The sequence below is a fragment of the Arachis hypogaea genome, chromosome 10 (genome assembly GCF_003086295.3).
Source record: "Arachis hypogaea cultivar Tifrunner chromosome 10, arahy.Tifrunner.gnm2.J5K5, whole genome shotgun sequence".
Taxonomy (NCBI): Eukaryota; Viridiplantae; Streptophyta; class Magnoliopsida; order Fabales; family Fabaceae; genus Arachis; species Arachis hypogaea.
This window is the reverse complement of record NC_092045.1, coordinates 116,403,178-116,424,985: the sequence shown is the minus strand read 5'-3', so window position 1 is coordinate 116,424,985 and position 21,808 is coordinate 116,403,178. Positions and strand designations below refer to the sequence as shown.

At 35.5% G+C, this 21,808-nt stretch overlaps 4 protein-coding genes and 2 long non-coding RNA genes across 8 annotated transcripts; 2 read left to right on the top strand and 4 right to left on the bottom strand.

Annotated features, from left to right (window-relative positions):
• The first annotated feature begins 8 nt into the window (after window positions 1–8).
• On the top strand, window positions 9–2,533 carry LOC112717096 (B3 domain-containing transcription factor VRN1). Its single transcript, XM_025769193.3, has 6 exons — window positions 9–212; window positions 579–1,056; window positions 1,256–1,365; window positions 1,449–1,692; window positions 1,831–1,946; window positions 2,060–2,533. The coding sequence occupies exons 1-6, from the start codon at window positions 114–116 to the stop codon at window positions 2,318–2,320; spliced, it is 1,308 nt and encodes a 435-aa protein (XP_025624978.1). The 5' UTR covers window positions 9–113; the 3' UTR covers window positions 2,321–2,533.
• On the top strand, window positions 2,436–5,224 carry LOC112717097 (B3 domain-containing transcription factor VRN1). 2 transcript variants are annotated; one of them, XM_025769194.3, is made up of 6 exons: window positions 2,436–2,559; window positions 2,815–3,027; window positions 3,171–3,335; window positions 3,846–4,329; window positions 4,524–4,639; window positions 4,733–5,224. In XM_025769194.3, exons 1-6 carry the CDS (start codon window positions 2,494–2,496, stop codon window positions 4,979–4,981), a joined length of 1,293 nt encoding a protein of 430 aa, XP_025624979.1. In that variant the 5' UTR covers window positions 2,436–2,493; the 3' UTR covers window positions 4,982–5,224. The 2 variants fall into 2 exon arrangements, with proteins under 2 accessions (XP_025624979.1, XP_025624980.1); XM_025769195.3 differs by lacking the exon at window positions 3,171–3,335.
• Window positions 5,225–5,867: 643 nt separating this feature from the next.
• On the bottom strand, window positions 5,868–11,942 carry LOC112717095 (uncharacterized). The gene is made up of 3 exons (XM_029289338.2): window positions 11,087–11,942; window positions 8,777–9,809; window positions 5,868–8,665 (listed from the first exon to the last, which is right to left on the bottom strand). Exons 2-3 carry the CDS (start codon window positions 9,494–9,496, stop codon window positions 6,242–6,244), a joined length of 3,144 nt encoding a protein of 1,047 aa, XP_029145171.1. The 5' UTR covers window positions 9,497–9,809; window positions 11,087–11,942; the 3' UTR covers window positions 5,868–6,241.
• On the bottom strand, window positions 10,995–17,157 carry LOC112718085 (uncharacterized). Its single transcript, XM_025769987.3, has 2 exons — window positions 16,200–17,157; window positions 10,995–16,115 (listed from the first exon to the last, which is right to left on the bottom strand). The coding sequence occupies exons 1-2, from the start codon at window positions 16,884–16,886 to the stop codon at window positions 13,488–13,490; spliced, it is 3,315 nt and encodes a 1,104-aa protein (XP_025625772.1). The 5' UTR covers window positions 16,887–17,157; the 3' UTR covers window positions 10,995–13,487.
• Window positions 17,158–18,223: 1,066 nt separating this feature from the next.
• Window positions 18,224–19,257, bottom strand: LOC140175919 (uncharacterized). Its single transcript, XR_011867012.1, has 2 exons — window positions 19,100–19,257; window positions 18,224–18,562 (listed from the first exon to the last, which is right to left on the bottom strand). It is a non-coding gene; the product is annotated as an uncharacterized lncRNA (long non-coding RNA).
• Window positions 19,258–19,713: 456 nt separating this feature from the next.
• On the bottom strand, window positions 19,714–21,377 carry LOC140175918 (uncharacterized). 2 transcript variants are annotated; one of them, XR_011867011.1, is made up of 3 exons: window positions 21,199–21,377; window positions 20,964–21,081; window positions 19,714–20,186 (listed from the first exon to the last, which is right to left on the bottom strand). It is a non-coding gene; the product is annotated as an uncharacterized lncRNA (long non-coding RNA). The 2 variants fall into 2 exon arrangements; XR_011867010.1 differs by lacking the exon at window positions 19,714–20,186 and having other exon boundaries at window positions 20,244–21,081.
• Between the last annotated feature and the right edge of the window lie 431 nt (window positions 21,378–21,808).

The following is a 21,808-nucleotide window of genomic DNA, read 5'->3' as shown; positions in this document are numbered from 1 at the left end:
AAATAAGCATTTTCATCTTTCTTTTCTTTCTTTTTGGGCATTCTTCACATGTTGTCTTCTTACCTGAGAGACACAGTGTCTATGAGTGAGTGTGTAATCAACAACTTCTTTCCATGGCTTCAACTAGCTTCCAACCAAAGAACAAGTCTCCTTCCACTGTGATCAGCTTCTTCAAGATTCTTCTCAGTAAAAGTCTCCAAGCTGGAACTCTTGTAAGCATTTTCATCACCTCTACCTCTTATCTTTCACTGTCTCTTTGTCTCTTTGTGATTTTTCCCTGTGAGGTAACAGAATCACACACTGCAGGGTTCCTCAGCAGCATAGCATGCTCCTCAAACATTCATGCATTTGAGTTCTGATTGTTACTGTGCTTCTTAACAACAGTTTCATTGGCTAGTTAGTAGTTAGTTAGAGCAGTAACTGAATAAGCAAAGCTGCTGCTAGGAAAAGAGGGAAAACTTGTTAGAAAAATTCTTAGAAGGTTGTTAGGAGGTTGATTGACACAAATAAAGTGGGAGGAATCAGTTTCTGTTTGATAATCATGCTTATTATTAACAACAGTTTCATTGGCATTGCAGAAGATACCAAGAAAGTTCAGTAGGATATATGGTGGTGGTGTGCCGAATCCAGTGTATCTTAAGCTTCCAGACGGCACTCAATGGAAAATAGATTGGACTAATCATAATGGTGAGATTATATTTGAAAATGGTTGGAAAGAGTTTGCTGCATATTACTCTCTAGATCAAGGGCACTTGTTGTGGTTTGACTATAAAAAAACTTCTCTTTTTGAGGTTCACATATTTGACATGAGTTGCCTTGAAATAAACTATCCTCCCAATGATCACACTGATGATGATTGTGTTGAGATTTTAAATAAGCCCCCATCACCACTCCGGGGGGGTCTAAGGAAGCGGTCGGTAGCACCATTATCGACTCCTTCTAAAACGAAACGATTGAGAAGTGCTACAAAATCTAGAGATGTCGAAAGAGGTAGCCAATCTAAGGATACAAGCCTTGAAATGCCAGTATTTTCATCTTCCCGGCAAGATTTCCTTGGTATGTTACTTTTTAATGATTGGATGATCCTTTTATTTTGTGTTGCAACTGAGTTCTTGATTTTATTTGTTTAATTTTGGAAATAGAGATCAAATAGGGTCTAAGCTGTTCCAAAACCAATATATATAGCTTGTATCTGATTTATTCCTTGAGTAAGATCTGTTCTAATCATTTTCTTATTTTATGATATTGGTTTCAGATTTCTCTCCTGGGACCAGTGGGTTTAAGGCTCTGAAAGAAGCTGAGAAGTTCAGCTCTGAAAATCCCTTTTTCATTGTCAAGATAAGGCAAGCTATACGTTCAAACCGTGTAAGTTAATGTTGTTACATATTGTTATTTCACAAATTGTGATTCTGTTCTGACAATAATGATGAAAATATGTTGTGATGCAGAATTTTCCAGCTTCCTTTTTCATAAAATACTTTAAAAATGAGGTGCAGAAAGTAAAGATAAGGTTTGAGGGGAACTTGTTTCCTGCAAAGTTGCGGTATTATCGACAAAATTCTACTGCCTTTATCTCTTCTGGATGGCTCCAATTTGCTCAAGCAAGTAAATTACAACCTGGGGATGTTACTGTGTTTGAGCTCGTCGATAGAGATGATCCGGTGTTTGAAACTCATATTTATAGAGCCAAAGGTTAGGCAATCCACTAGAGCTTCAAGAACTCTTAAAACTGATAGTTATATGAAGAATGTTTCACTCCTTTATTTGCAACTTACTCATAACATCTTTCTTTCTTATAATGTTTCGAATGTGTTATTAAATCGGAGCCAGCTTTCAAGTCATGGTCCTGTGGCTTTCAATCTCTGAAAGCAGCTCGGAATTTCAAGTCAGAAAATCCCTCTTTCATGGTCAAGATCACACAAACAAATCTACCAAGAACAACTGCTGTAAGTTTATGCTTTTACATTCATCTGTTTGTAAACTTATAAGTTGCTATTGTTATACTTGCACTAATTGTGGTTCTGTTCTGATGATGATGATGAAAATATTTGTGATCCAGGTCATACCAGTTCCCTTCTTCACAAAGTATTTTGCAAGGAAGAAGCCGAATATACAGATAAAGTTGAGAAACAAGTTGTTGCCAGCAAAGTTGCTCTATTATCCATCATCTTCTGCTGCCTATATCTCTGCCGGTTGGCAAGCTTTTGTTGGTGCCAGTAATTTAAAGGCTGGAGATGTTTGTGTCTTTGAGCTTGTCAATGGAAAAGATCGAGTGCTCGATGTTCATATTTATAGAGCCGGTCGTTTGTTAAGCTTTTAGAACTTCAGGACTTCTTTAACTAAGTTGTTTTGTGAAAATGTTTGTTTCTCTTTTGTAAAATCAAACTTCTACCTTATCCAATCCTTATTTGTGTGTACCAATGATGTATCCATAGGGTTAAGAGTTTCAGTGTTGTTTCATGTTTTATCACCTTGTTGACATTATTGCAGGTTATGAATCTAATCCATGAAAATGCAACTCATTTCTTTCCAATCAAACACCCCATGAGATATATGCATGTAAGCATATTCCCATGGAAGGTTTCAGTAGTGACTCATGTAGATTATGTATTTCTATAAGTAATTTTTGTTCTTCTAAAATTTGCTTATAACACATTCTTATGTTCTGAAATCTTGAATTTTATTCTCCATTGTTGTCATTGAATCAATGGATGTTTAATGTGATTGTTTGCTGTATACTAAGAACAGAAAAATTGTTTTATGGAATTAAATATTGCTCTGGCAAATGATGCTAGGTGGTTTTCATCACTACAGGATTTGAATGTGAAAAATGCAAAATCAGAAGAAAAGTTTTCCAAAATGGATTGTTCAATGCTCCTTCTTGTGTCCATGCATTTGATCAAGAAATTAGAGAAATTCAGTTTATTAATATCAACTAACCAACAAAAGATGAAAGCTGCACCAACAGCTTCAACAGATGAGAAAGAGAGGCTTCCTTACACTGGGCCCACTAAAGACAGATGTCAGGTAAATAAGGCATACATGTGACATCTTCAAGTGAAGACAGTTTTGGACATCTTTACTGTAGCATGCACCTTATGTTTTAAAGTAGAAGTGGTCATAGTAAATAGCATTATTATATGTTTTAACCCTTTCCTTTCTCCCAATAGTTTCAGTGTCCACTTAAAAAGTGTAGCAGACACAATAATTGTTACTTGTGTCAAAAAATAACCATGGCTTCATGTAGCTACCAACCAAACAAGCATTCTCCTCCAAAAACTTTGATCTGTTTCTTTAAGATTATTCTCAGACAAAGCCTTCAAGATGGAAATCTTGTAAGCTGCTTCTTTCATTCACCTGCTCTTCTCACTCTTTCTTCAGTTTTAGTTAGTGCATACAAAATCTGCATCTCTCTCTCTTAATGTTGTAACTGAACCACACACATGCATGCATGCTTTTTCTTTTCTTTTCTTTTTCCTGAACATTTTGTATGATGCACAAGCACTACTTGGATCAGAATTCTTGGTCTTGATCAGCATTAGGAAATATCAAGAGTCATATGAAAACCATGGAAGGTGATTTTTTGCTGATTATGAAAAAGATAAAGTGAATAGCACAAGTGCTGAAATGCAATGCAATACATAATTTTATACACTATAATGTTTGTGACTAATTAGTAGTTGTAGTTAACATCTAACTAACTTGAAAAAATATAACTGATTCTTAATCTCAGTTACATAGTGTGACATAGATAGAGGGAGATGTGTCATCACTCTTTAGTTTCCTTTTATGCTCATGAGTTTTGATTATTATAATTACTAACATCAGGTTCATTTGCACTGCAGAAGATACCAAACAAGTTCACTAGCAAATATGGTGGTGATGTGAAAAATCCAGTGTATCTGAAGCCTCCAGATGGCACTCAATGGAAAGTACAATGGACTCAGCATGATGATGACATTTTATTTGAAAAGGGTTGGAAAGAATTTGCTGCATATTACTGTCTGGATCATGGTCACTTGTTGCGATTTGAGTTCAATGGAACTTCTTGTTTTGAGGTACACATATTTGACATGAGTGGCCTTGAAATACACTATCCTTTCAATAACCGGATCGACAATGATTCGGTTGAGACTTTGAATGAGCTGCCACCACAATGTTGGGGCAGAGAGCAGAAAAGATTGAAAACACCATTATCATTATCATTGCCTTTTACAAGTAAGCAATTGAGAATTGCCACAGAAACTAGAGATGTGGAAGGAGGCAGTCAATCTGAAGAGAAAAACATTGAGATGCCAATAATTCCATCTGTCATTCATCGTTCGGATGGTATGCTTCTTTTATGATCGAATCCTTGTACTTTTTGTTGATTCAACTGATCTTTTTTTTGTGGCGAAATGCATAGAGATTGTTGTTCATAGTCAGCATGTTTTGAACTTAATGGCTAAATGCATAGAGATCTTACTCTGAAGGTAAGATTCTTTCTAATTGTTTTTCAAATCCTTTTATGGTATTGGAGCCAGTTTTTGAGCCTGGGACCTGTGGTTTTCGATGCCTGGAAGAAGCTCAGAAGTTCAACTCAGAAAATCCCTCTTTCATGATCAAGCTAGGGAAGAGTAATCTACAGAGATCAAGGGCTGTAAGTTTAAGCTTATACATTTATCCATAAGGAAACTTAAATATCATGCAAGCTTCTATGTGGTGTTGTTACATAATGTTATATATCATGCAGAATTTTAAAGCTTCCTTCTACATAAAGTATTTTGAAAACAAGGAGCAGAATGTAGAGATACGGTACCAAGGCAAGTTGTGGCCTGCAAAGTTGCTCTGTTATCCCGCAGCAGCAGCTGCCTATATCTCGAATGGTTGGCGGCCTTTTAGTCTTGAGAATGATTTAAAAGTTGGAGATGTTTGTGTCTTTGAGCTCATTAATGGAGAAATCCCAGTGCTTGATGCTCATATTTATAGAGCCAATGGTTAAACAATTCATTAGAACTTCAGGAGCTCTTAAACCAAGTAATTTAGTAAATATGTAGCACTTATTTTGTAAAATTGAAATTCTACTATGGACAATCTCTCTTGTAAATATTGTCTCTTGTTTTATCATCTTAGTGAAGATGTAGCTCTTATTTTTCCCCGGACCAAATACACCTTGAGAAATATGCATATTCTCATACACAGTTTTTAATAGTCTTATAAAAGCTGCAATGTAGCATGTGTATTATTTAGTAGTTGTCTTGCTAGTTTCCTCTTAATTTTTTTTCTCTCATTACACACTTTTGCATTTCTCATAATGGTTTTATGTTCTTGAAATCTGTTTATATTGATCATATCTTGAATCTTTTATCTTTTTTGCCCCCTCCCCCATGGTTTATATTTTAGCATTGTTGTTCCACTAACTGATTGTGATGAACTGAGAAAGAGGTCTCATTGCTTCTTTGTTATGTTCAATCAAGTGAGTTAATGTTTTAATGGAATCAAATAATTTACTATCATCAAGACTAAACTATGCAAAATGCTATAGTATTATATTGTTAAAGAATTGAAATTTTTTCATATTATTATTTTTTTACATGATATATAACACCTTTTTGCCACATATACTTTCCACAAGCTTAAGGAATTACTAGTCTTATTCGATTAGATCATTAGGCGTGTGTTCCCTTGCACATTATTTGTTATAGAATGAATGCTAACAAAACTGAATCAATAGCCTCTGCCCTCTGTATCCAGGAAGTATATGGAACCAGAAATGAAGTGTATAGTTACATAACAGTTGTGTTATGGTTACTGCTGCATTGAATCAAGGTTAAGAGAAAATGAAATCAAAAGGAATTTAAGAAAATTGGTGCATCAAAAGAGGTGAATTGCAGAAGGGAGCTATTAACTCAACTTCAATTTATAACTTTGTTAGATATGTTGTTCTGTTTTATGCAGAGGTTCTTCAGGAGATTAAACATCAAATGACAATCTCTATTACAAATTCATGCAAACACATACATGCATACATGCATCAAACATCATTCACTTTCCTTAATTTATTTCCACCTTTGATTCTTCAAAATAAAAATAAAAGCACACATGAATACATGATCAAGCAACATGGCTTCTTATCATCATCCACTTCTTCAATTTTGCCATTCTTATTGTAGTTGTGACATAGATCGTGTCGGCTAAATCTTCCACCCATCTGAAGTAAGCCGTGCCTCCAAGTTTTATTAAACCACAAAGTCCCAATAACTCACCAAAACCCAGTTGCAAAGCCAATTGCAATAACAAAGTAAAACAACCACTTTTCCAACCTATCTGCTTTGCTGTCTTCATCTTTTTTTTTTTTGGTCGGTCTGTCTTCATCTTCAAATTCATTGCTCCCAGGAACTTGATGTGGACCACATTCGTTGGGTAGAGGAGATCCACAAAGATATGGGTTTCCAGCATAACTTGATGAATCAAAAGTTAAAAACTGGTTATCTGTGGGTATTGGTCCAGAGAAGTTATTGTATGACAAGTTTAACTGACTTAGTAATATTAAAGCTAACATGCTGCTTGGAATTGTACCCGAGAGTTGGTTACTTGAAACGTCAAAGGATTCAAGTGATGTCATATCCCGTATCATGTAAGGGATCTTTCCGATCAAATGATTGTTTGATAGATTCAAGCTATGCAAAGCATTGAGCAATGTTATTCCTTTTGGAATGGAGCCAACCAAATTATTCTGGGACAAATCCATGATGACTACAAGCTTCAAGATTCTTATGTAGTCAAGCTCTCTTCCTTTCATGGCTTCTATAACATCCATAGCTTCCCAACCCCATTCAAATACTCGTACAAAGTGGGATTGAGAAGTAGGAGACAAAGTGGAAGCCTCAAGAGTCATTCCTCGAAGATTGCCTATGCACCGAGGTATTGAACCATTTAAATTGTTGCGAGAAAGGTCCAAGATTTTAAGTGATGATAGTTCACATATCTGTGAAGGAATGCTACCACTCAGCATGTTTTGCTGCAATCTTAGAATTTGTAGTGAAGAAAATGTGTTAGCACTCCATGATGGGATGGTGCCAGAAAGTTGATTCTCTCCGAGATCCATAATCAATAAATGTGGCAAATTTGTCATAGATGCTAGAAACTCTCCATGAAGACGGTTATTGTTCAAATGCAACCATCTTAGAGAGGAAAGATTCCCAAATGAACTTGGAACATCCCCTGAGAGTTTGTTGGATGACAAATTTATTTCTTCCCATACTTTGTTATCTTTCCAACAATTGGGGATTTTACCAGATAGCCTGTTCTTTGAAAGGTCAAGGATATGCAAATCAACTTGGCACAATGATTTTGGAATTGAACCATTTATGAGATTATTTCCAAGAATCAAGTCCCCCAAAGAGGGCATTATATGACCAATATGTTCAGGAAGTGAGCCACTGATATGATTATGGGAGAGATTCAAATACACCATTTCTGGGATAAACAAAGGCCAACTTTCTTCCCCTGTAATGGGTCCATTCAAATTGTTTGAAGATAGATCCAAGTATGATAGAACCCCAAGTTTTTGAAAATCAATACAAATTCTCCCATCTATTTTATTCCTTGAAAGATCAAGCCAATTAAGATTTACAAGTTGGTTAACACTTGTAGGTATGATTCCTTTTAAATAATTATTTGACAAATCAAGGTTAGTTAGATTTATTAGTTTACCAAGACTCCAAGGAATGGATCCCATTAGATAATTATTTGAGACATCAAGAACTTGTAAATTTACAAGTTTTCCAAGATTTTCAGGAATAATTCCCTCTAAATAATTATTTGAGACATCAAAATGTTGTAAATTTACAAGTTGTCCCATGAAATTAGGAAGGTCCCCTTCTAATTTATTGTTGGACAAATATAAATTCTTCAAATTCAGTAATTTTCCAAAAGAAGAGGGAATGGGACCATAGAAAAAATTATCTTGGAGATAGAGATTGCCTAGATTTTCAAGTTGTCCTAACCAAGATGGCAAATAATCATTAAAGTTATTTTCACTCAAGTCAAGATTCTCCAAATCATGTCTAAAGCAGGTAGACAAATCATTGTTTCCAATCGATTCTGTTAGGAGGTTGCTTCCTCCTATATATAACCTTTTCAGGTGACACATATTTTTTAAAATGAATGAAATGGAACATTCCATAGATGTTAGTTTATTATTTGAAAGACTGAGATAGACAAGTTTCTTTAACTCAACAAACCAAGATGGAACTGAAGTGAAAGAGTTGTGAGAAAGGTCAAGGAACTCAATGCTAGTCATATTTTGTAAAGCATCTGGAATTGTACCATGGAAGCTATTAGATGAAAGAAAAAGATGCTTGAGTTTTTCAAACTTGTGAAACCAAGATGGAAGAGAGTCAAAATTATTCTCAGAAAGGTTTAATAATTCAATAGAAGTTGCATTTTGAAAAGCATTTGGAATTGGACCATGAAGCCCACACCCTGAAAGATCAAGATACTCAAGTTTTTTTAAGTTGCCAAACCAAGATGGAATTGAAGTAAGATTGTTCCCACCAAGATCAAGATGCACAAGAGATGTCATGTTTTGTAAAGCATCCAAATTTGACACAATAAGTCCATTGTTGGCAAGACTTAGGAAGTGAAGTTTAGGAGCAGTGATGGTGAGATTAATAATATTAACCTGAGGGAGGAAGAACAAGAAGCAGCTTTGTCAAGTCCACAAATTATTAACCATCCAAGTAATAAATTAGGACAACAGATAGAGATAACGGAATCATGTTTAATGAAATACCTGAAATGTTTCGTAATAAGCCTGGTTCATGTCGAGATGCTGCAGCAATGACAGTTGAGAAATCCAATTGATGTTGCTGGCTGGTGAAAATTCATTCCAACTCAGATCAAGAAAGTGGAGGTTGGTAAGATTTCCAAGATTGCTGGGTATTTTTCCGCCAAAACCAGCATCAGAGAGGGACAAATAGCTCAGGCGCTGCATAGAACCAATGAACATGGGTATGTGACTCTGATGGAAATAAATTCCAGTCAAGTCCAAATGAGTCAAGTATTCCAGTTCCAGCAGCGATGAATTAACATTCCCAGCTTCTAAATATTGATTATGGTCTAAAAGGCCACAGTCGTAGTTGTCACTCATGGATCTCAAGCATTTCACATAAGGAGAGGCGAGATCAAGCATGATAACATGGCCGGTATCATTGTCACAGCCGATCCCTTCCCATCGGCAGCAGTCATGGCCATGCCATGAGAAAAGCATGTTTGATGAATCATTCAGGGATGCTTTGAACTTCACAAGAGCTTGCCTCTCTCGTTCAAGACACGGAGAGTGGAGGAGAGTACTTGAATTTGCACAAATGCCTGCAATTTCAGCCATTACCATCACAAGTACCAGTGCTGCGCATGCAGCAACATTTTGGTATCTAATTCCCATTTTTAGTGGAATATAATAAAACATATTATTGATGATATTTAATTTGTTAGTGCCTTTCACTCCACTCATTCCATCACATTATATATACATACTGATCATGAACAAGTCATGAATCATGGTTACTTTCTCGGAAGAAGCATAATGGAATAATAATGAACCCAAAGTTTACGTTCAAAGACCAAGACTCTTGCGTGTGGAGTGAAGTCGTAGTCTCCGGTGACAAATACGTCTCTAGAAAATGTATACGAATCTGAGATAGATGCCACTCTTTCTTTTCATCTCTGCATGACCCATGCATTAGTTGACCCAAGAACTCTCTCACCCTTTGTTACGCCAACCAACGAGAGTCAATGATTATAATTTCGTTGTAATTTCTTCGTACCTAACATAATCAATTATAAGTTATAACACTGAATATTAGTCCACACCTTGAATCAACATCTTATTCTTATACTTTTAGAATTTAGAATTTAATACGTGTATCTATATTATTGATCAAATAATAACAAAAAATAATAAATTTTATTAGTCATGGAATAAATGACTATTTGTATCCATAAAAGATGAAAACACTGACATATGTACTCACACTAGATCGAAACTAAACTTGTATCCACGCAAGATGCCCTCCGTGTGACAAAAAGACCCTACATGACACTCCAACCCTCCAAAGACAGGATACGTTTGTCACACAGAGGACATCTTATGTAGATACCAGTTTAGTTTCGATTTAATATGCATACATATATCAGCATTTTTATCTTTCATGGGTACAAATGGTCATTTATTCATTAGTCGGGTAACGTTATTCTTATAAAAAATAGACTGGCAATATTTTTCACCACAGCAACAATAATGAACATAATCAATCAAGGTTTTTTGTTTAATTTTATTTAATATACTTCAGAGCTTACAAGCTCCCAGCAAGGGACGTGAGAGTTACAAGAGACAATACAAATCCATATAGAACAAGAAGGAAATTATTATCCTCTAGGTCCAAGAACTTGCATCCTAATTATTAAAGCTAGATTAGTAAGATTGCGTATAAGGTTATTTAAATTGCAATAAAAATAATGAAAGTAACTTAATTATTGTATTAAAAAAAGTTTTATTCAATACTCATAATATAGTATATAATATTGAGAAGCCAATAATTCCATCTGTCACTTGTCGTTCAGATGGAATGTCTTTTATGATTGAATCATTGTTTTATTTTACTGATTCAATTGATTGAGATTGTTGTTCTCAGTCAGCTTCTTAAGAAGTTTAAATAGATATATAATTGATTTTAATATAGATCTTAATGGTATGTCTGGATTATGGTTTTTCTTATTTAATTTCTTCAAAAAACAAATTTAGTTAACTTTGTAAGTTAGTTTTTGGCTGAAAGTTAGTTAACAAATTCAGTATTTAATTCTTAGTTAGGTTTAAGCACATTTGTCATAGTCCAAAATGAACTATGACTAGAGCTCAGTGACAGCAACTTCAATTCAAACAGCAACAACGACTTTCAGCAGCGTAACAAACAACATCAAAAGCAAATTAATAAAAAAAGACAGCACCAACATGGAGCGAGACAGTAAAGTAGATAAAAAGCAGATAAAAGTGGAACAGGAATAGAAAGAGATGTCAATTACAAGCAGAATGGGTTTGTTTTACCAAGGTAAAGGTATAGCAGTGGTGGTTCTTGGCGGCAACAATTTCGACGACTCCGGCGGCAACATTCATGGCCCCAGAGACTCCGGCAACCAATGGAAAACTAAAAGCAGAAGCAGAACAGAACAATCCCTTCTCCGGTGACTTCCTCCACCTGCAACGGAGGCAACCGCAATGACAGTAGAAGAACAGAAGGCTGGCTCTATCTCGCGGTGGTGGAAGGCAGCAGCATCTCGGCGACGAGATCCAGCAGAGCTCCCCTTTCTCTCTCCCGTTTGCGCCCTCCTTCTCTGCCCTGTTTGGTGACGACGATGGCCTCAACCGGGACGGCGACGGTCTCGATCAACGGCAGCGGCGGCGACGGGAACAACGACGACGACAGGACTCCATCCTTCCTCTTCTCCGTCGCGCGCTTTCCTCTTTCTCCATGGAAGGTCTGCGATCTCACTCTCATCTCTCTCGTGCGTCTCTTCTTTTCTCCGCAACGACAACAGCTGCGCCCAGCCCCGCCGGCATCGTCTCTTCCCTCTTCTTCCTTTCTTCTTCAATCGCTCCCCCTCTGATTTCTGTTCTCCTCCCTTTCTCTCTTTCTTTCTCCTGTTGGTGGGTGTATGTGTTGTAATGAAATTAGGATAAAATTAGGGATTTTTGGATTAGGATTGAAGTTGGAAACAGAAGGGTAAAAATAGGTTAGGAATTTTAATAAAATTAGAGGGGAGGATGGTCATAAAAAAAAAAAAGCTTGGGACGTGACAACATTCTTCCAAAGGAACTAATCTGTGGTATCTGCCTTATTCCGTAATTTCGTTTTTTAAATTCTTTTTTGGTATCGGAGGCAGTTTTTGAGGCTGGGTTCTGTGGTTTTCTATGTCTGGAAGAAGTTCGGAAGTTTAACTAAGAAAATCCCTCTTTCATAATCAAGCTAGTGAAAAGTAATCTACAGAGATCAAGGGCTGTAAGTTTAAGCTTATACATTTATCCATAAGGAAACTTATATATCATGCAAGCTTTTATGTGGTATTGTTACATAATGTTATATACCATGCAGAATTTTGAAGCTTCCTTCTACACAAAGTATTTTGAAAACAAGGAGCAGAATGTAGAGATTCAGTACAAAGGCAAGTTGTGGCCTGCAAAGTTGCTCTGTTATCCCGTAGCAGCAGCTGCCTATATCTCGAATGGTTGGCGGCCTTTTAGTCTTGAGAATGATTTAAAAGTTGGAGATGTTTGTGTCTTTGAGCTCATTAATGGAGAAAATCCAGTGCTTGATGCTCATATTTATAGAGCCAATGGTTAAGCAATAGAACTTCAGGAGCTCTTAATAAACCAAGTAATTTGGTAAATATGTAGCACTTATTTTGTAAAATTGAAATTCTACTATGGACAATCTCTCTTGTAAATATTGTCTCTTGTTTTATCATTTTAGTGAAGATGTAGCTCTTATTTTTCCCGGACCAAATACACCTTGAAAAATATGCATATTCTCATACACAGTTTTTAATAGTCTTATAAAAACTGCAACGTAGCATGTGTATGATTTAGTAGTTGTCTTGCTAGTTTCCTCTTAATTTTTTTCTCATTACATACTTTTGCATTTTTCATAATGGTTTTATGTTCTTGAAATCTGTTTATATTGATCATATCTTGAATCTTTTAACTTTTTTGCCCCCCTCCCCCGTGGTTTATATTTTAGCATTGTTGTTTCACTAACTGATTGTGATGAGCTGAGAAAGAGGTCACATTGCTTCTTTGTTATGTTCAATCAACTGAGAATCAGTGTTTTAATTGAACCAAATAATTTACTATCATCATGACTAAATTATGTATAATGCTATAGTATACTGCTAGAGAATTGAATCATTTGACATTATTATTTTTTTACATGATATATAAGACCATTTGGACACATATACTACTTTCCTCAAGCTTAAGGAATTACTAATCTTATTCGATTAGATCATTAGGTGTGTGTTCCTTTGCACATTACTTGTTATAGAATGAATGCTAACAAAATTGAATGAATAGCCTCTGCCCTCTGTAACCAGCAAGTATATTGAACCACAAATGAAGTGTATAGTTACATAACAGTTGTGATATGGTTACTGCTGCATTGAATCAAGGTTCAGAGAAAATGAAATCAAAAGGAATTTAAGAAAATTGGTGCATCAAAAGAGGTGAATTGCAGAAGGGAGCTATTAACTCAACTTCAATTTATAACTTTGTTAGATATGTTGTTCTGTTTTATGCAGAGGTTCTTGAGATTAAACATCAAATGACAATCTCTATTACAAATTCATGCATACACATACATTCATACATGCATCAAACACCATTCACTTTCCTTAATTTATTTCCACTTTTGATTCTTCAAAATAAAAATAAAAACACACATATGAATACATGATCAAGCAATTACACGGCTTCTCATCATCATCCACTTCTTCAATTTTGCCATTCTTATTGCAGTTGTGACATAGATCGTGTCGGCTAAATCTTCCACCCATCTGAAGTAAGCATGCCTCCAATTTTTCTTGAACCACAAAGTCCCAATAACTCCCCAAAACCCAGTTGCAAAGCCAATTGCAATCACAAAGTAGAACAACCACTTTTCCAACTTATCTAAGTTGCTGTCTTCATCTTCAAATTCGTTGCTCCCATGATCTTCATGTAAATAACCACATTTGTTGGGTAGAGGAGATCCACAAAGATATGGGTTGCCAGCATAACTCGATGAATCATAAGTTGAAAACTGGTTCTCTGTAGGAATTGGGCCAGAGAAGTCGTTGTGTGACAAGTTTAAATGACTTAGTGATGTTAAAGCTAACATGCTGCTTGGAATTGTACCCGAGAGTTGGTTACTCGAAACATCAAAGGATTCAAGTGATCTCATATCTCCTATCATGTTAGGGATCTTTCCAATCAAATGATTGTTTGATAGATTCAAGCTATGCAAACCATTGAGCAATGTTATTCCTTTTGGAATGGAGCCAACCAAATTATTCTCGGACAAGTCCATGATGACTACAAGCTTCAAGATTCTTATGTAGTCAAGTTCTCTTCCTTTTATGACTTCTATGACATCCTCAGTTGTCCAACGAGATTCTGCAAGAGACAAATTGTTAAGCTCGGCCGCAGATGAAGCAGGAGACAAAGCGGGAGCCTCAAGAGTCATTCCTCGAAGATTGCCTATGCAGTGAGGTATTGAACCATTTAAATTGTTGCGAGAAAGGTCCAAGATTTTAATGGATGATAGTTCACATATCTGTGAAGGAATGCTACCACTTAACCTGTTTTGCCTCAATCTTAGAATTTGTAGTGAAGAAAATGTGTTCGCACTCCATGATGGGATGGTTCCAGAAATTTGATTCTCTCCGAGATCCATAATCAACAACTGTGACAAATTTCTCAGAGATGCTAGAAACTCTCCATGAAGGCTGTTATTGTTCAAATGCAACCATGAGAGAGAGGAAAGGTTCCCAAATGAACTTGGAACAGCCCCTGAGAGTTTGTTGGATGACAAATTTATTTCTTCCCATGCTTTGTTATCTTTCCAACAATTGGGGATTTTACCAGATAGTCTGTTCTTTGAAAGGTCAAGGATACTCAAATCATCAACTTGGCACAATGATTTTGGAATTGAACCATTTATGAGGTTATTTCCAAGAATCAAGGACCCCAAATTGGGCATTATATGACCAATATGTTCAGGAAGTGAGCCACTGATTTGATTATGTGAGAGATTCAAATACGACATTTTTGAGATAATAAAAGGATGACTTTCTTCCACTGTGATGGTTCCATACAAATTGTTTGAAGACAGATCCAGGCATAATAGATTCACAAGTTTTTGAAAGTCAATACACATTCTCCCATCTAATTTATTCCTTGAAAGATCAAGTGTATACAGATTTACAAGTTGGTTAAGACTAGTAGGAATGATTCCTTTTAAATAATTATTTGACAAATCAACGAAGACTAGACTTATAAGTTGACCAAGACTTGAAGGAATGGATCCCCTTAGATAATTATTGGAGAGATAAAGAGTAGATAAATTTACAAGTTGTCCTAGATTTTGAGGAATAATTCCCTTTAAATAATTATTTGAGATATCAAAATATTGTAAATTTACAAGTTGTTCAAGATTTTGAGTAATCGTTCCATTAAATGAATTATTTGAAAGATTCACCTCCATTAAATTTACAAGTTGTCCCATGAAATCAGGAAGGTCCCCTTCTAACTTGTTGTTGGATAAATCCAAGTTTTTCAATTTCAGTAATTTTCCAAAAGAAGAGGGAATGGGACCATAGAAAAAATTATCTTGGAGATAAAGGTTGCCTAGATTTTCAAGTTGTCCTAACCAAGATGGTAAATGATCGTTAAATTCATTTTCACTCAAGTCAAGATTCTCCAAATCATGTCTAATGCAGGTAGACAAATCATTGTTTCCAATAGATTCTTGTCGGAGTCTATTTCCTGCTATATATAACCATTTCAGGTGACACATGCTTTTCAAAATGGATGAAATGGAACATTTCATAGATGTTAATTTATTAAGTGAAAGATCGAGGTAGACAAGTTTCTTTAACTCAATAAACCAAGATGGAACTGAAGTAAAAGAGTTGACATAAAGGTCAAGGGACTCGATGCTAGTTATATTTTGTAAAGCAACGGGAATTGTACCTTGGAAGTTATTAGATGAAAGAAAAAGATGTTTGAGTTTTTTAAACTTGTGAAACCAGGATGAAAGAGAGTCAAAATTATTCTCAGAAAGGTCCAAAAATTCAATGGAAGTTGCATTTTGAAAAGCATTTGGAATTGGGCCATGAAGATAACACCATGAAAGATCAAGATACTCAAGTTTCTTGAAGTTGCCAAACAAAGATGGAATTAAAGTAAGATTGTTTCCATGGAGATCAAGATGCACAAGAGATGTCATGTTTTGTAAAGCATCCAAATTTGACACACTAAATCCATTGTCGGCAAGACTTAGGAATTGAAGTTTAGGAGCATTGATGGTGAGATTAATATTAACCTGAGGGAGGAAGAAGAAGCAACTTTGTCAAGTCCATGAATTATTAACCATCCAACTATCCAAGTAATAAGTTTGGACAAATACCTGAAACCAAGTGTAAATAAAGCTCATATCAAGGTGTTCCAGGAATGGCAATTCAGAAATCCAATTGATGTTGCTGTCTGGTGAAAATCCATTCCAACTCAGATCAAGAAAGTGGAGGTTGGTGAGATTTCCAAGATTGCTGGGTATTCTCCCGCCAAAACCAGCATCAGCGAGGGATAAATACCTGAGGCGGTGCATAGAACCAATGAACATCGGTATGTGACTCCAAGAGAAGTAATTTCCACTCAAGTCCAAATGAGTCAAGTATTCCAGTTCCAGTAGGGACGAATTCACATTCGTAGCTTTTAAATATTGATCGCTGAAAAGGTCACATTCACTTGATAACGACTCCTCATAATCATGTTCTTCCGACGTGTATTCAATTTGTGCCTCGGATCTCCTGCATTTCAGATAAGGATTGGCGAGATCAAGCACGACAACGTGACTGGTAACATTATCACAACCGATCCCTTTCCATTGGCAGCAGTCATGGCCATGCCATGAGGAAAGCGTGTTTGATGAATCAGTCAGGGATGCTTTGAACTTCACAAGAGCTTGCCTCTCTCTTTCTAGACATGGAGAGTGGAGGAGAGTACTTGAATTTGCACAAATGCCTGCAATTTCAGCCATTACCATCACAAGTACCAATACTGTGCATGCAGTAACATTTTGGTATCTAATTCTCATTTTCAGTGGAATATAAATAGATATTATTGATGATATCTGATTTGTTTGTGGCTTTCACTCCACTCACTCCATCACATTATATATACATACTCATCATGAACAAGTCATGAATCATGGTTACTTTCTCGGAAGAACCATAATGGAATAATAATGAACCCAACGTTTACGTTCAAAGACCAAGACTCTTGCGGGGTAAAGTTGTAATCTCCATTCTCCAGTGACAAATACGTGTCGAGAAAATGTATATCAATCTGAGATGGATAACACTCTTTTTTTTCAACTCTGCATGACCCATGCTTTAATCGACCCAATAAATCTCTCACCCTTTGTTACGCCAACCAACGATAGTCAATAATTATAATTTCGATGTAATTTCTTCGTACCTAAGATAATCAAATTATGTTATAACACTGAACATTAGTCCACACCTTGAATCAACATCTTATTTTTATACTTTTAGAATTTAGAATTTAATACGTGTAATTATATTGTTGATCAAATAATAACTAAAAATAATAAATTTTATTAGTCTGTAAAGTTATTCTTATAAAAAATAGAGTGGCAAAATTTTTCACCACGGCAACAATAATAAACATAATCAATTTAATTTTATTTAATATACTTCAGAGCTTACAAGCTCCCAGCAAGGGACGTGAGAGTTACAACTTACAAGAGACAACAATATAAATCCACAGAGCAATAACACAAACAATATAGACCAAGAAGGAAATTATTATCATCTAGGTCCAAGAACTTGCATCCTAATTATTAAAGCTAGATTAGTAGGATTGCGTATAAGGTTATTTAAATTACAATTAAAATAATGAAAGTAACTTAATTATTGTATTAAAAAAAGTTTTATTCAATACTCATAATATAGTACATAATATTTCTTCATATAATGACCAAATTTATTATTTATTACTCTCTGCATCATGGCCACTTGTTGCAGTTTGAGTACAATGAAACTTCTTGTTTCTAGGTACAAATATTGAGAAGCCAATAATTCCATCCGTCACTCCGTTCAGATGGAATGTCTTTTATGATTGAATCATTGTTTCATTTTACTGATTCAATTGATTGAGATTGTTGTTCTCAGTCAGCTTCTTAAGAAGTTTAAATAGATATATAATTGATTTTAATATAGATCTTAATGGTATGTCTGGATTATGGTTTTTCTTATTTAATTTCTTCAAAAAACAAATTTAGTTAACTTTGTAAGTTAGTTTTTGGCTGAAATTTAGTTAACTTATGACCGCGGTCAATATTTAATTTTTAGTTAGATTTAAACACATTTATCACAGGCCAAAATGAACTATGACCGACGCTCAGAAAAATAATCTCTTAACTTGTCTAATTGATTTAAATATAAGTTGAATAAGAAAGTTATAAATATTTTACAAATTCTAAACATAAATAGTTATACATTTTTAACAAAAAATTAAAATAATTAATAATAATTAAAATAATTAATAATTAAAATCCATGGAAGGTGTGCGATCTCACTCTCATCTCTTTGGTGCGTCTCTTCTTTTCTCTGCGACGGCAACAGCGGCACCCAGCCCCGCCTCGTCTCTTCCCTCTTTTCCCTTTCTTCTTCTTCCTTTCTTCTTCCATCGCTCCCCCTCTAATTTCTGTTCTCCTCCCTTTCTCTCTTTCTTTCTCCTTTCTTTCTCCTGTTGGTGTGTGTATGTGTTGTAATAAAATTAGGACAAAGTTAGGAATTTTTGGATTAGGGTTAAGGTTGGAAAAAGAGCGATGAGGGTAGTTTAGAGTTTTTGATAAAATTAGAAGGTAGACTAGTAATAAAAATAGAAAAAGCTTGGGACACGTTACAACATTCTTCCAAAGAAACTAATCTGTATTATCTGCCTTATTCCGTAAATAAGATCCTTTCTAATAGTTTTTTAAATTCTTTTATGTTATCGGAGCCAGTTTTTGAGGGTGGGATCTGTGGTTTTCTATGTCTGGAAGAAGTTCGGAAGTTTAACTAAGAAAATCCCTCTTTCATAATGAAGCTAGTGAAAAGTAATCTACAGAGATCAAGGGCCGTGAGTTTAAGCTTATACATTTATCCATGAGGAAACTTATATATCATGCAAGCTTCAATGTGGTATTGTTACATAATGTTATATATTATCATGCAGAATTTTAAAGCTTCCTTCTACATAAAGTATTTTGAAAACAAGGAGCAGAATGTAGAGATACGGTACCAAGGCAAGTTGGGGCCTGCAAAGTTGCTCTGTTATCCCGCAGCAGCAGCTGCCTATGTCTCGAATGGTTGGCGGCCTTTTAGTCTTGAGAATGGTTTAAAAGTTGGAGATGTTTGTGTCTTTGAGCTCATTAATGGAGAAAATCCAGTGCTTGATGCTCATATTTATAGAGCCGGTGGTTAAGCATTCCATTAGAACTTCAGGAGCTCTTGAAAATGTACCTCTTATTTTTCCTCGGATCAAATACACCTTGAGAAATATGCATATTCTCATATACAGTTTTTAATAGTCTTATAATAACTGCAATGTAGCATGTGTATGATTTAATAGTTGTCTTAGCTAGTTTTCTCTTAATTTTTTTTTATTACACACTTTTTAATTTCTCATAATGGTTTATGTTCTTGAAATCTGTTTATATTGATCATATATTGAATCTTTTATCTTATTTGCCCCTCCCCATGGTTTATATTTTAGCCTTGTTGTTCCACTAACTGATTGTGATGAAAGAAGTCTCATTGCTTCTTTGTTATGTTGAATCAACTGAGAATTAGTGTTTAATTGAATCAAATAATTTACTGTCATCAAGACTAAACTATGCAAAATGCTATAGTATATTGCTAGAGAATTGAATTTTTTCATATTATTATTTTTTTACATGATATATAAGACCTTTTGGCCACATATACTTTGCACAAGCTTAAGGAATTACTAGTCTTATTCGATTAGATCATTAGGTGTGTGACCCTTGCACATTACTTGTTATAAAATGAATGCTAACAAAATTGAATCAATAGCCTCTGCCATCTGTAACTGTCACAACTCAAAATGAGTTATGACTGGCGCTCAAGAAAATAATCCTATAGCAAGTCTAACATACTCAAATATAAGTTGAATAAGCGAGTTACAAATATTTTACAAGTTCTAAAATAAATAGTTATATTTTTAATATAAATTAAAATAACTAAGAATGGTTGAATCCTGCATGTGACATATGGAGCATAGACTTCTAGAAATTCGACAAAGAATAAGTACTCATTGCAAACCGTTACTCTTGAATAGAAAGTCTCATATAGTCAAATATTTAATCCTGAAAAATATTTTAAAAAAAGGAGTGAGTTTTGCAACTCAGTAACTAGACAATACATTTATAATCGACATGAGACCATATAAATATTATTATCAAAGTAATATTAATTAGAAAGTAATAGTTGATAATAATAGGTGAATCAATAAGGGAGTTCTCATACAGAAATCAAATCAAAAGTCCACACATGGTGGCTCCACCTCTATGGGTAGCCCTTTCTTCTTGTGTGTCCTAACAGAATAACAGATCTAACGTGTGGCCTACACGTTAGGCTAGCAACACCCCTGCTAGCTAGAGTCTGAGTCAGATGCATCTAAGTTAACGTCATAACCGCCGTTAACTACGGTTTTCTAATACGAGCCTCCCAAACCAATTCAAAACATATAGTTTCAAACACAATAAATCTTTAATATCTCAAATATATAAGATATCGAATCAAATCAATCGATAATACTTTCTTATCAGAAATATTTTCAAATCATATTTTCTCAATCATAAAAATATATTTCATAATTTCAAAGTGAGTGCCAACAAATACTTTAATAATTCAAAAATATATATTCGAATAAAATTAATATTATAAAATAATATAAAACTTTATCAAACATATATAGTCTCATATAAAATTTCTAATATATGAATTTCATAAAAATAATTATTCAACTACAATAAATCAATTATTCTAATTAAATCAAAGTTCTTCAATAATAGTTTTATAAATATAATTAAAAACTTATAGTAGCATAAACCAAAAGTTTTATAAATGTAAAACCTACTCACAGCATGGTCCTAAGGGACTGAAGAGACCAAATTCAGAGTGCGTCTCACGACAGCGACAATGACCACAACACCAGGCAGTCATTTCAAATCGAATACAGAGACAAAGGCAGATAAAATTCTGGAAGATCCAAAACAGAACAAAGACAAAAATAAATCAAAACAAGAACAAGGTAGAAAAATGAAATGGTGGCAGAGATAAGGTGAAAACAGAACAGACTAAGGGAAGAAGCTAGACCAGAACAGTGGCAAGGTAGTGTTGCCGGTGAGTTTGGAAGCTCCGGCGTGTTTTCCGGCGACGGTAGCGCCGTTCCTGGCGACTAGAGGCACGGCGACGAGTCTCCTCTCCTCCGGTGAGTTCCTCCTCCCCCTCTGTTTGTGTATGGTGATGTTTCTCTTTCTGCGAACTCTCTCTCTCGTTCTCTCTCTCCCGTTCGAGCTCCTCTTCCCGGAAACCCAACGGTGGCAGCGGCGGCGCAGCAGCTTAGCGACGGGGTCTCCATCGGCAAAGACGGATCTGATGACGATGAGACTGACCGCGTCCCTCTCTTCCTCGTGGGTCCTCCTCCTTCTCGGTGACTATGATGACGGCACTGCAAAATGCTAACGGCAGCGACACTCCTCCAGCTTCCTTCAACTCCCAGACTCCCTCTTTCTCTAGAGTTGACGTCGATGGCGACTTGGCAGCAGCAGAACTTCGGCGGCGAGGCGTGGAGGCTGCAGCCCCTTCTGCCGTTCTCTCTTTTTTTTTCTGCGTGGGTGTATGTGTATGATGTGAGTTTTGAAAAGAAGGGGGGCTGTGGTTGATGAGGAAGAGTGGAAGTTGTTTAGTAATTTAGGGTTGGGTT

What these genes read in the sequence shown, in the direction of transcription:
- LOC112717097 (XM_025769194.3), top strand. Translation starts at nt 2,494, where the DNA reads ATGAATCTAATCCATGAAAATGCAACTCATTTCTTTCCAATCAAACAC. An exon ending in CCACTAAAGACAGATGTCAG is followed by an intron (nt 3,028 to 3,170) that starts GTAAATAAGGCA and finishes TTCTCCCAATAG; the next exon opens with TTTCAGTGTCCACTTAAAAA. An exon ending in TGTCATTCATCGTTCGGATG is followed by an intron (nt 4,330 to 4,523) that starts GTATGCTTCTTT and finishes TATTGGAGCCAG; the next exon opens with TTTTTGAGCCTGGGACCTGT.
- LOC112718085 (XM_025769987.3), bottom strand. Translation starts at nt 16,886, where the DNA reads ATGAGAATTAGATACCAAAATGTTACTGCATGCACAGTATTGGTACTT. An exon ending in TTATTTACACTTGGTTTCAG is followed by an intron (nt 16,116 to 16,199) that starts GTATTTGTCCAA and finishes TTCCTCCCTCAG; the next exon opens with GTTAATATTAATCTCACCAT.
- LOC112717096 (XM_025769193.3), top strand. Translation starts at nt 114, where the DNA reads ATGGCTTCAACTAGCTTCCAACCAAAGAACAAGTCTCCTTCCACTGTG. An exon ending in GTCTCCAAGCTGGAACTCTT is followed by an intron (nt 213 to 578) that starts GTAAGCATTTTC and finishes TTGGCATTGCAG; the next exon opens with AAGATACCAAGAAAGTTCAG. An exon ending in TCATATTTATAGAGCCAAAG is followed by an intron (nt 1,693 to 1,830) that starts GTTAGGCAATCC and finishes AATCGGAGCCAG; the next exon opens with CTTTCAAGTCATGGTCCTGT.
- LOC112717095 (XM_029289338.2), bottom strand. Translation starts at nt 9,496, where the DNA reads ATGAGTGGAGTGAAAGGCACTAACAAATTAAATATCATCAATAATATG. An exon ending in CTTATTACGAAACATTTCAG is followed by an intron (nt 8,666 to 8,776) that starts GTATTTCATTAA and finishes TTCCTCCCTCAG; the next exon opens with GTTAATATTATTAATCTCAC.